At 38.2% G+C, this 13,622-nt stretch overlaps 1 protein-coding gene across 3 annotated transcripts in view; it reads right to left on the bottom strand.

Annotated features, from left to right (window-relative positions):
• LARS2 (leucyl-tRNA synthetase 2, mitochondrial) overlaps positions 1 to 13,622 on the bottom strand; it is an 88,878-nt gene that overhangs the window by 68,309 nt on the left and 6,947 nt on the right. For all 3 annotated transcript variants that reach the window (XM_031590349.2, XM_031590348.2, XM_090142425.1), the window contains exons 4-5: positions 6,839 to 6,930; positions 3,564 to 3,624 (exon numbers count right to left, since the gene is read on the bottom strand). In XM_031590349.2, coding sequence (XP_031446209.2) covers positions 3,564 to 3,624; positions 6,839 to 6,930 — 153 coding nt within the window. The remainder of the gene's footprint in view (positions 1 to 3,563; positions 3,625 to 6,838; positions 6,931 to 13,622) is intronic.

The following is a 13,622-nucleotide window of genomic DNA, read 5'->3' as shown; positions in this document are numbered from 1 at the left end:
TGTCTGCTGTTACAGTTTTATGTGTGCCCAGACAGAATGACAGCTTCAAAACAAAACAGAGAAATGTTTGAACAATGAGAATTTACCAAAGGTTTCTTATTTTAAAATGCACAGTGCAGAAGGGCAGCGTTGATCATACTGAAAAATGCTGGCAGTACAAGCTACCTTTTAGAAGAAAGTTATATAAACCAGTGGTAAACTGATGAATGAATGGTAATGTGAATTCAGCCTGGTGGCACTGCTGGGCAAAAGAAAGGGAAAGTCACACACTTTCTGCCCCTTGGTGCTGATGATATGAATCTTCAACAATTGCACTTAATAATTCTTCTGAAAATAATTTTTAGAAGTGACAGGCAGTTTGCAGTGCTGTCTGGGATGGTATTCTGGGGGAAATTTGATCACCAGGAAAGACAAAATTGTTGTTGACTTAAAAACAAAACAAAAATGGATTTTATTTTCCTAGTGCTTTAATGTCTCTCAAAGACATTTTTTCCATCCTTAAAGTGCATCTTTTTAACCCTGGATCTGCAGGTTCATTATAGAAACGTTCTCTCTCTCTCTCTTATTTAGCTTTTGATTATTTTAAAGCTTTCTCCAGTACAATACTGTTTTCAAAAAAATTACTATTTGACACACTTAAAATATCTACATTTCAGGGAAATAATGTCAGAGCAATGTAAGTATTCAAGCCTCCTCTAAAGGAAAGTACTTACAGAGCTTTTTTAATGCATTTAATTACATTGTAGTTTGCTTACATTTTCTGTTTAGCAGAAAAATTTCCAAGTGCCTTTGTAACCTGGCTTTCTGAAATAATCTCATGACTTTTTATGCTGCCTTTGTTGAGCTTTGCTGGTTAAGTAATTTCACTGACTGCGACGGCATACAAATAAAAATACTTTCTCATTTTGAAGAGAGAACAATGAGGAGAAACAGATGGATAACAAGAAACTTCTATTATCCAGGAGAGCTGGGATTTGCTCACAGTAATTTTACCAAGCAAAAAATTAAAACTAGGCTTCATACTCCTAGACAGAACTTTCCTGAACACCAGACATGACTCTGTAAGCAGTCAGCTTCCTCGGCACAGCTCCACACACTGAATAATCTAAATGCACTTTTTATTCCTTTCTCATCTTTTTTTTTCCCCCAACATTTGTAAAATGGTAAAATGTACTTGAGTTTTGCCCAATTATCTCAGCTGGCCATACTGGATTCTTTGGCAGCTATTACAAAACTTCCGTGCTTTACAAAAGCAATTCACCCCACACTTAAATAGGGAACTAAGGTAGGAGAATGTGTTTCCCCTAGCAGGTACTTGCTAGGTACCATGCTTTAACAGAATGAAGGAGCACACTGGAAAAAGACAAATGGAATTTGATTAAAAACCAACTCCTGTTTTGTACAACAGTCTCAGCTAATTAGACTAACTCATATCAAAGATGTTTTTCTCTCATTTTTCATAGGAGTCACTAACACTCTTGGGTTTGTTTGCAATGTCACAGTATTTTGCAAGCCACTCATTTACTACAACACAAGTATAGAATAATAATAAGAAAATATCCCTTACCTCAAGGAGCTCACTTTTAAGGTAAGTACCTGCACAGCACGGTGCACTGCTATTCAGAGATGCTTGAGTTAGCCCAGCAGCAGTACAGCTGAGACAGTAAGATGCTTTGCTCAGTCTAATTAGCTTTGCAGAGAAGCAGGCTTGAGCAGCCTGGACAATAAACTGCTGTAACTTAAGCCATTCCTTTCCACAGACATTCTTCAACCTAGCTTAAACATCTATGCATTTAATTTAATGTACAATAGGTATATTCAGGCATCATATATTTTTTGCCTTGATTAAACATCTCTCTGTTTCTAATGGTTACCATCCAGGTCACTCTCACTGCAGTTAATAAGGCAAGCTTTCTAGGTAAAATAAAACTTAATTAAGGAGTAAAAATGCAGACATTTCATTGTATTTTGAAGAACACATTTCAGTTGTGTTAAAAACTCATCTTTCAGAAACACAGACTACATGCCTCTGGAGCATTCTGAATTATTTTAATTATACAACTGTTAAAAATGAACTTAGCTGTACAGTATGAATGCCCATTCCAAATATATTCGGAGGCTTCTGAAAGCTCATTAACTATAACATGGTTTGCTAGGAAAGTGGAGGTAGGTCTCAAAGAACAGGCACAAGGATGACAAATGAGCTTTCCTTGTACACCTATACTTCCTGACATGGTTTTCATTACTATCAGTTCTCCACCTCTTCTTCAGAACATAAGGGTTACACAAAGGTCTGTACACACCAGTGAACTTCCCAATTTCCTTGAAAGGCACCCTAGGACATTCAGCTCCTGTGTGTTCCACATGTACATACTGACATGCATACACGACTTCGCTGTTTTGTGCTATTGCTGTACTACACATAAAGAAAACCTCTGAGATAGTAACACTTTAAAATTTAAGGAAATAATTGTCAAGAATGTGTGAAGTGAACCTTCAACAAAAAAGAATTCTTTTCAGAGCAACTTTTGTTACCAAGAAAACTAAAATCTTAATGAAAATGCTCTTACTGAACATCTTGCCATATATAAGATATGACAAAGTATTATTTCATTTTAATGTAGAAACACACAAAGAAAAAACAACTTCACCTTCTCAATTAACAACAACAGATGGCAGGTCTCATACTGCCAGAAAATTAATCCTTTTCCTTTTCAGAGCTACAAAACTGTAATAAAAATTCAAGATTAGCATCTCCATCAGGCTATTCAGAATCATATTAAGGTGATAAGTAACAATTATTGCAAAGAATATAAAGTTAGCGACTGTGGCTGATTCACCAGTTAATGCAATAACCCTACTATGATTGCTTCAAAAATTAATTTCTTTCATTTTTATCTTGAAAGTGAGATTAGCTATGTCTGGTTGTGTTGGTAAGGTTTTTAAGGTGAACGTCTGACTCTCAAGCATTAGTGTTTTAAATAGAATTTCTAGTTTCCAAAGTGGCCGTGATATGGACAACAGTGATACTGCAGGATTGTCCTTCATGTTTAAAAGAACATAACCAAACTCACATTTTAAGGCACTAGCTTTAAACCATCGACTATATCATAAAACATTCGCACTGAAAGAAGCACTCATCCAAAAATATATATATACACCTTAACAGAAGTATTCTGCTTCATAAACATCTGTTTAGACTATTACTTAAACTTCTAACAAAGAAAATTGCTACTCTAAAAGCAGCAAAAAAGTGGAGAAATATCCAAGTGTAAACACAAAGGAAACATGAAATCACTTTAAAGAAAAGAAAGATTCTCCTACAGTTTGAGATAATCAGATTGTGTCAATATAACAAAGGTGACAGAAGTTTGATAAGAAGTATCACAGAAGGTCTATTTACCACTTTAATCAAATGCAGTTTTACAGCTTACAGCAACAACCTCACCTGCTCACTTTCAAGGCTTCTATGTTGTCATGTTCAAGATCTTGAAGTTTCAGATTTTGCCATATTCCATCATACAGTAAAATAAAACAGCATACTCAAGAAAAGAAAATCTTACCCTTTCCCAAGTGAAAGACAGACCTAGTGCATCAAACTGTTCCCTCATGTGTTGAATATTACTGCAGAAAGAAAAAAGAGAAGTATTCACTTACAATTATTCATATCATGTGACTGCATTTAACATCAGGTGCCTATAAAATTCTGAGAAATCAAAAGTACCAGTTAACATCTACACACTATTATCTCACTACCAATCAAGTACAATAAACTGTCAGAATATTCATCTTAAATAATAATTTTAAAAATCATTATTCTGGTATGTATCCTGGTTCCATTTCAATGGCTGTGTATACAAATATTCTGTATATATTTGGATGCAGGTTTCAGATATTCCCAACAATTCCTTTCTGTACAACACATCTTCTGTCTGCTATTGCTAGGAGTGCAGAGCTCCACTTAAATGTGAAAAGGTTTCCCAGAAGAGTAATATCAGTACAAGCAAACAAAGAAATCTTATAGAGTCACAACTTCCAATAGAAGAAACTGTACCTTCAGTAATACTGCTTATAGTAAATTCCCACTCAAACTGTACCTACTTAAAAATATTAAATTCCAGGGTATTCTCACAAAGCTTCTGCCTCTACCCTGATTTTTGCTAACAAAGGCTTCCTTATGTTTCATTTAAGCAACTCCATCTTCATCAGTTTTTTTCCCTGACTTCAAGAATATAAGGAGTAATAACCAATTGAATTGAATTGAATCATTTTTAACTCATCTCTTCAGAACATGATGATGATCTGAATTTCACTGTTCACTCCTGAGTCAAGCAAGCTGAGATGTTTATGATTTCCCCCTTTCAAAGAGGTGTCAGCCTCTGTTCCACGGATGACTAAAACGTGTCCCATATTACAGCTCCACACACACCTGTCATGTCTGTTGCAGGCTTCAGAAACATTTAGGATGGGAGACAGTGAATAAAATGGATGTACTGACCAGAGTGATCAGAATTTATCCTGCCTGTACCATGAACCAATTTCCTTCCTTTGTAAAATCACACACACACACACACACACAAAAAAAAAAAAAAAAAAAAAAAGGCTACAAGAAATTATTTTCTTGCTTGGAAGAATCAGTCCCAATGATGATGTGCTAACTTGTCTCAGTTGCTGTTATAAAATTGCTAGTTAACTCACAGACAACTATTCTTTCCAGTACTAAATTTTGAAGGCAAAATTTTACTTCCCATATGAAATATCTTGCACGTATAACTACTAGCCAAATTGGTTTAAATGTATGAAACAAGAAAAAAGACACTGCTCAAGCAGGGTCCTGCCACACATTTCCATGTGATCCTAATTGGATGAAGCAAGCTGAGCTGACAGGGCAACCAACTATTTCCCAGTCTCTGCCCCACAGGCTCACCATTTTTCTGTTGAGCCCATTCAGCTCCCTTAGCCAGCAGAACGGCTTTCTTCTGAGCTGTTTGACAAGATGTCCTGTGTACCAAAGCTAATACAATAGGTGAGGAGGGAGCACGTGGCAGTGAGGAGAAAACCCTGACCGTTTTGTAGTCAGCAAGTACACACGTCAGCCTAGTTCTCTCCGGACTACAAACTTCACTCTTTGTGCCTCATTTGACAAGTAAATACAGATCACAGTAATGCTCCTTCTGGTGAAGACTCTGACAAGATAACAGAGTTAAAAATGAGCCATTTAGATATAATAGATACGTCAATTTTTACAGCTCAGCTACAGCAGACTTATTGAATGAAGACAGATCACCAGCTTACCCACCATACTCCAGAAAAGTTCCTGTAACAAAAGCAGTGTATTTGTCCAAAGCAAGGCACACTGGTAGCAGATTTTTTGCTGAGAGTCCAGACGTTTCCACATAGCCACAGGTTTCTAATTTCCTTTTTGCTAACTTCACATACAGTATAACTGATGTCTCACAACACACTGTGCACACTGTGGCTTTCCAGGCTTGTTCAAAAAATGAAAACAATGGTTTGGATGGTTTGGTTTTCATTTTCTTTCTTTTTTTTTTTTGGTGGCAACGGATATTTTCATACATATTTTCATAGAAAACTGAGCATAAATGACACAGAACTTGTATGCACTGCATTACATACACTTTCCTTAAGCTAATTCAGTTGCCACCATATTTTAGTAGGAAAAGTAGCAAATGATATTAACCAAGAACCAGAAGTATGCAAGAACTTAACAGAAACAGCATTATCTCAAGGTCTATTCTGGGCTAGGGTAGAGTTAACTTTCTTCCTAGAAGCTGGTATGGTGCTGTGATTTGAATTTAGGATGAGAATAATGTTGATAACGTGACATTTTAGTCATTGCTGAGCAGCACTTGCACTAAGACAAAGTGCTTCCAGCTCCTTGTGCTGCTCAGTGAGGGGCTAGGGGTGCACAAGGAGCTGGGAAGGGCACAGCCAGCACAGCTGACCCAGACAGGCCAAAGGGATGTCCCATACTCTGTGGTATTGTGCTGAACAGTAAAACAAGGGGGACTTGGTTGGCAGGGGCTGCTGCTTGGACTGGTGGTAAGTAACTGTATTGCATGTCATTGCTTTGTTTATTCTTTTTGTTCTCTTTCTTTTCTATCCCTTCTTACTAAATTGTTTTTTATCTCAACCCACAAGCTCCTGATCCTTCCAGTTTTTGCTTCAACCAGCTTGGGGGCAGGAGAAGGGGGGATGCAGAATGAGCAAACAGCTGTGTAGTGTTGGCTGTGTGCAGGGATAAGCCACAGTGAGGTGCAAAAATATACCACAGCTTCAGGAATGCACCTAGAGCACAACAAACAACTTCACTTGGAAAACTAGTTCCTAAGCCTCGTACAACAACTAATTCTGAGGTCTAAAGCACAAAATTATCTCAAAATTTCTCAGCAATAATGGCTGCTTATCATTTTTAAAGACCCAGTCTCAAATGAGAAAATTAACTTCTTTCTCACAGTACTGAAAACTGCCAGTAAACCTAACCACGTAGCTCATTCTTAACTGTGAATTCTACACTCAGATTTAACTCACTTTAACAGAATTCTGATTTATTTCTTATTCATCACTTTAGACATTTGGGAAATGTCACTTTTCCAATATTCTAGCTGTTTACAAGTAATTGAGAAGGAAGCTCTGAAAATCATCTTAACACATCAAGCTTTTGAAATTGAGTCACCTGCACACTTCTACAAAACAACAGCAAATTAGTCTTCTTCTTCCTATACTTCATTTCTTCTATGCTGTTTTTGCTCTGTTTTGTTACTTTCTGGGCTCCACTGTCCAGACTTTTACACTACCAATATTTATTACAAATCACCTTTGTGTCCAGCTTGCAGGGTGAAGACCATGCTCAATTGCTGCATTTTCTGCTGGTAAACCAAATGCGTCCCATCCCATTGGATTTAGCACCTGCCAGCAAAAAATGAAAAACACAATCTTATGCAACCTTCTGGAATGACATTAGCAACACACACAAGCCTCAAAATAACCAACCATGGTTTGCATTTTAGCATTTGCTTTATCTGAATTGAACTTCTTCAAAGCATGCCCACGAGGGCTACGTCTGCTTTAAGTGATGAATATGAAACAAACTCACTATCAGCAATTTGATGTTATAGGGGGCTCACGGTATTATGCAATGAATCCTCAAGACTATTTCAGTACTAAGTTGGCAGTGACAAAAATCAAACCTTTGTAATTTGTGTGGTGGTCAAAATTAGCAGCGGATGTTACAGCTAAGCAGAATCAAATATTCACCTCACAGAAGGAAAAGAAGAAAGCAAGCAAAATTATTTGAAGCAAGGGTTTTATAACTATACCTGATGTGCAGACTACTAATTGTTTCTCCTTTTGCCAAAGAGGTAAAAAAACATAACATGCTCTATGATAACCTTAAGTCTGTCAGATAAAAACAAGATGATGAGGAAAAAATATTTTGGTCAAGTTTTACTTAAAAAATCCGTTGTAAATATAGACTGCAGACTGACACAATGTATTTAGGGACCTCAAGTAAATAAAGGTTAAAAATGTTTAACAAATATACATAGTGTAACTTTTATTGAAATATATTTCTCTCCCGTTAAGGTGAGAACTATTTAGAAAAACATCTTACCTAGAAAAAGAAGTATATATTCAAAAAACTCTAAGAATTTGGACAAGAATGGTCAATGCATAATCTGCTGTCATTAGACACACTTACATGTTAGGTAAAAGCCAGTCCCACTTATTATACTTACAAATGTGTAATAAATTCAACCAATACGATTATAGTTATACAAGCTTAATGATACCCCTTAAATACATACTTACATGAAGAACTTGTTCTTTAGTACATAAGCAAAAAGCAATGAGAAAGCAACCCCAGCAATACTAATCTTATAAGCTAACTCCATACAGAAAAATCTGTTCATTACTGACATACAGGATCTCCTTTGGTCTCTGGTTTGAACTACTTTTATTTCTTTGCCACATCCTTCCAATCCTCCAACTTCAGCTGACTCTTTCATAAAACATATTTTATAGACATGTTTATAAAGGTGCCTTTGGCATCCACTGACTGCAAAAGCAAAATAATTTAACAGATGTGACTCCTAAGCATTCTAGTTTTTAATGCTGAGCTTAAACTAAACCTACTGCATATGATTATAGGCAGACAGTGCAGCAATAAAACAGGTTTTAACTTGTGATCAGCCACCTCTCAGGGCAGTACAGTAAGTGCCTATACAAACACATTTTCGGTGTAAAAGTCTAATAGAAATTAAAATGCTATAGTGTCTTAGAAATGACCCCCTGTATCAGAGAGATTATTCCTCACATTACAATGTCAGAAAATGTCAGACTTGGATTTGAACTTCTCACCTCCTCTCATCTTAAGCACTCAGTGAAAGCATCTCATTTGGAGCCTAAGCTACTTGACATGCCCTGCTGATGCACACCTGCCCACAGCCCTTCCCCCTTCCATATCCCCACCATAAACAAAGTCATTGGTATAAAAGAGGGGGAAAAAAAAAGGTAAACCTTAAAGAAACTACAAATCTCAACAGAATTTTGTAAGGACACAGTAAAGTATTACTTTGTATAGTTCAATTTGATCGTTACTCATGCTGGCCAGCTGACTAAGGACAGAAACGACCACACAAGTCAGGTATTTTTTCCATGTGATATACAGACTTCCTCTTTTTTAGGCCCCATTTCTTTAGCTGAACAAACACATCCCCAGAAATGTTTTCTTTTACTGATACACATTAAGTGAGATTAAATAAAAAAATTACTCCTGGCAAATGTTTGTAAAATCTGGCTTTGGAATATCTCCTGGGTACAGATGGACGGCCAAAGCCAAGGCACAACAAAGCCATTTCTCAGGCTCATGAGCAAAAGGGTGAGGAAGTGACAGCTTCACTCCTGGCTGCAGTCTCTCTGAATGAGCTGACTGATGCTCAGACAGCTAGCATGCACACATTTTATCCATGTACCATCAGTGCTAGCAGGAGATCAGCACTAGCAGGAGTTATCTGCTCACACAGATCTTCCCAATTCTATCATGTATATTAAAAGTATCACATAGTATATTCACTTATCACAGACAAATACAGTTCAATTTAACAACCAATAGCATTCCTCGAGTTGAAGGGCTGAAGAAATACACAACTTCAAGTTTCAGGAAGAAACCTGAATTTAAAGAGATATTAAAAATATCCTCAGACTAATCTCCAGGATAGATCTATTTATATAGTTGCTATAGAGATGAATGTAACATGCACAGTGGTTTAAAAAATGATTTCAAGTTCATTGTCTCCTTTACTTCTGTACCGTGAATGGATGTGAAAGGTCTGTGAAATGCAATTGTCTAAACAATAGGTCAGCTTCTTCTGGCTGCAAACGTGTTACCCATCTTCATGCAGCACTTGGCATTATGTCTTAAATTGACTCAGCCAACACAAAACAAGGCTGAGATAAACTATATAGCTCCGACAAACACAAAAAATCTCAAGAGACGTGGAAGAGAAGAAAAAAATACACTACTAACCTGTCAGAAGTTGGCACAAAGAATAAAGGAACAGTTCAATTGCCCTGCTTAAAACAAAATAAAAATAGGAACAAAGCAATCTGGAAGACCAAAGGGTATTCCTTGAAGATCTCTAGGGCTTGGCCAAAGGTTCTAACTAGCAGAAAACATGGCTGCTCCCTGTAACATTACGGATGAGCAGAAAGAAAGGAAAAAGAGAGTCATCAACTTTCTTAAATGCTGACTCGATTGCTTCTGACAGTGGCCTTTAAACTTCATGCAATCACAAGATCAATCCTGCTCACTGGACTGTTCTTCCAAGCATCACTTCTCCGTACAGACAAGATCTCCAAATCACTTGGGAAAAAAAAGACAAATAATGAACCTATCTTGTAGGAGAGAAGCCTGGGTAATCTGAAGGTGTCTATACCAGGTAAAAGGAGGCAGATTATAGCCTCACAGCCATTTTAAGATGGCAGAAGCCAGTGCAGTTCCCACAACCAGCTGTGTTTCTGCAGTCACTCCTTCCTTGCATGAATTCTCCCTTTGTGGGCACAGGCACTGGTAGGTCCTCACAGAGAAGCAGTTACTTACACTCTGCCTGGTTAAAAGCACCAGGTTACTTATTCACACCAATGATATACCTAAGATCCTCAGGAGCTTGCAAGATCAAGCAGGATTGAATGTTTTCTGCCACTCAACACTCCACATTTTGCATAGGACCATGAAGTAATATATGGGCACACGGAGAACTTTTCACAAGCAGATTATTAAAAAGGAAAACAGCTGCATCTTGAAACACCTACACCCAAAGCCTCTCAATTCATATTGGCTTGTAGCAAAGGAGTAAGGATCATTTCACAGTACAGCCAGAAATCTGCCATTAATGCTGGCTGGAGCTCTCAATGTGACTGTTGGGGTAAGCAGAAGACAACACAGTAACTCCATTAATTCACTCTGAGAGCTCAGCTCTTCCTCTCAGAAGATTTCCATCTGCCATGACAGTCAGCCCATCACACTGACAATAGTGGGCGAGATCAGTAAGCACGACATAACACAAAGCTGACAATGATCTTTTAACACTCAGTTCTATGCCTCCATCAGCATAAGGAAAAAACTATGCAGTGAATTGTTCTTGATGTTTGTAAAGAAGCAAAGAATCTGTCTGCTTGCCTGAAGTGCTCAGTGCGTCTGAACGCTATGACCAGAGAGCTGATGCATCTTGCTTAAATCTAGATCGATGCATTCTAAATTCTAAGCAAGCAAGCACAAGTAGCATCAAAAATGTCTATAAATAAATAAATTCATCTACAAAGAGCATGTGAAAAAAGAAGACAAGCAAAAATGAAAATGAAAAGGCCTGCTGACTATGTGCATCAATATAGCAAAGCCTGCACATGTGCCTCTAGTTACAGAGCCCTGACACAACTGACATGAACTAATTCCAATTACTAATTAAATAGATGATCCATGCCTACAAGTTCCATCTTCCAGAAACCATCCCTGGCTTCAGTGGCAACTTTCTGTCATTCTCCCTGTACTTGATCTCACAAGTGTGCACACACAAGTGAGACAGGAAGGACAGCAGAGCTGATCCTTCTATTGGCTGCCTAAAATAAGGCTGCACTGAACAGGCTGAAAAACCTGTAAGATCTGTAAAATCAAGACCTTCACTAAATGCAGCCTAGATTGATTTTTAACTGCACTAGGTAGTAAACACTGCTTACCCAGAGAGTAGTGCTCAGTGGCTCAGTGTCTGGATGGAGATGGGTGATGAGTGCTGTCCCTCAGAGGACAGAATGACATCAACAGAGGAATTGAGAGCACCCTCACCAAGTGCGAGCAGATGACACCAAGCTGTGGGGGGCAGTCAACACACCTGAGGTACAGGATGCCATCCAGAGGGACCAAGACAGGCTGGGGCAGTGGGCCCAAGAGAACCTCGTGAGGTCCAACACATCCAAGTGCAAGATCTTGCACCTGGGTCATAGCAACCCCCACTATCAATACAAACTGGGGGATGTAAGGATGGAGCACAGCCCTGCCAGAAAGGACCTGGGGGAACTGGTGGATGCCAAGCTGGACATGAGCCAGCAATGTGCCCTCATAGCCCAGAAAGCCAACCAAATCCCAGGCTGCCTCCAAAGAAACATGGTCAGCAGGACAAGGAAGGTGATCCTGCCCCTCTGCTCTGTGCTGGAGAAGCCTCACCTGGAGTACTGCATCCAGATGTGGAGTCCACGGTATAGGAAAGACAGAGAGGAGATTAAGATTGGATATAAGGAAAGATTATTTTACAGTAAGGGTAGTGAGGCACAGGAAGAGGCTGCCCAAAGAGCTAGTGGATGCCCCATACGTGGAGACATTGAAGTTCAGACTGGACTAGCCTGTGAGTAACCTGATCTTTAAAGGTCCCTTCAAATTCAGATGATTCTATGATTCTTTGATGACAACAGCCAAAAACCACCAGGAAGAAGAACAAAGAGATAGTGAACACCTGGAAATAGATTAAAATAATGAATCTGAGTAGTGTGCACAGTCTAGCAAGAAGTATTTCAGCGATTCTCTGCAGTAACAATGCGGCACACCAGCATTTTGATAAAGCACTTTGAAATTAAAAAATAATCAACCCACACAGATTATAATCAAAACAGTAACTCCGCTTACATAATGCTCTCATTTAGTTCTCATCCCACAAGACACAAAATACAAAAACTTATTCCACGTCCACACACTATCTCTAACATTTAGAAAACGAAGGTGTCTCTCTCCTCCATAATCTCTCACATTCTTGTCTAACTTAATTGCATTTAAGCTAGCATCTCATTTTCTCCCTCTTTCTTTCAAAATGTAATAGAGTGAGCTAATTAACACCTTTGGTATTTGTTAAGGTTCAATTCATAGGATATCTGTTGTATTTCCCACGTGATTTGTACCACACAAAATAATTTGGCCACACCAACTTTACATACACAAAAAGTGGTGCAGAATACCAGCTAATGTTGACTGGAAAATGGGAATGTATTGAAATAGCATATCCTACTGATGAATTCATTATGAAGTTTTAATTAAACTTGCCTCTCCATTCACTTCTGCAATTTCAAGAGTATTAAGATTCACTGCTGGAAAGGAAAACAACTAATGAAAATACATCCAATTTAAAAAAAGATATTCTGGATAAAAAGAAAATGTTCCTTAGGTCATTTGGGGATATTGTTGGAATATTTTCAGTAATATTTCCATCTCATCTATCAGGAGCAGTTTGAGTATAAGTGATGAAATCCAATCACAATGTACCAGAATTTCACCAGAACTGTCCAATGACCATTTCCATTTCTGTACAACTCATATGTGAGCCTCACGGTGGTATCAATTTCAATTCAGAATTTTATTAAAAAGATATCAGAGGAACTATTGAGCTGAATCACTCTGCTTACTGATTGCTAAGAGAACTATCTTCAATCCTCTGAGAGGCAAAAATTATCCACTTTGGAATTTATCAAAGACATGATAATGATAGCATGATAAAGTAATGGTAAATACTTTCTCCCTGAGCAGTGGCTGACTGGAAATATCTGCCACGGTGAAAATCACCATGACCATCTATAATTTGTTCTTGGCACTCTCAACTAATGAATAGGAACTTTCTTAACTTCTTACAAAACTCCTGCACTTGACTTCACAACACACACGTTTGCTCACATAGAAAAGAAAACCATATTTTAGCTCCATATTTGTTTATTAACAGATATGAAATTGTAAATTAAAATATACAAGCTATTTTTTGAAAAGAGCCTGGCTCACTGCATTCATGCTAAATAACCTTTACTGTTTACAGCCCCTGCGTGAAGTCTCCAAACTTCACCATCTTCTAACAGATGTACTCCACTAAGTATTTAGCCAGCATCCTAACACAAATGCACTAAGGAGTTTGCTTCCCACACACTGCCCACAGGCGTTTGAGGATTGCTGGACTAACAGACAGCACTTCATTGGTCAGATCTTCCAGTAAAACAAACAGGATTTCAGTGCCCATTAGCACAACCCAACGTGCTGACCCCAAAGGTGTTGCTGACTACATCAGTGCTGCTACAGA

This window comes from Phasianus colchicus, chromosome 6 (genome assembly GCF_987193195.1).
Source record: "Phasianus colchicus chromosome 6, bPhaCol1.hap1.1, whole genome shotgun sequence".
In the NCBI taxonomy this organism is placed as follows: Eukaryota; Metazoa; Chordata; class Aves; order Galliformes; family Phasianidae; genus Phasianus; species Phasianus colchicus.
This window is presented reverse-complemented; position numbering and strand designations above follow the sequence as displayed.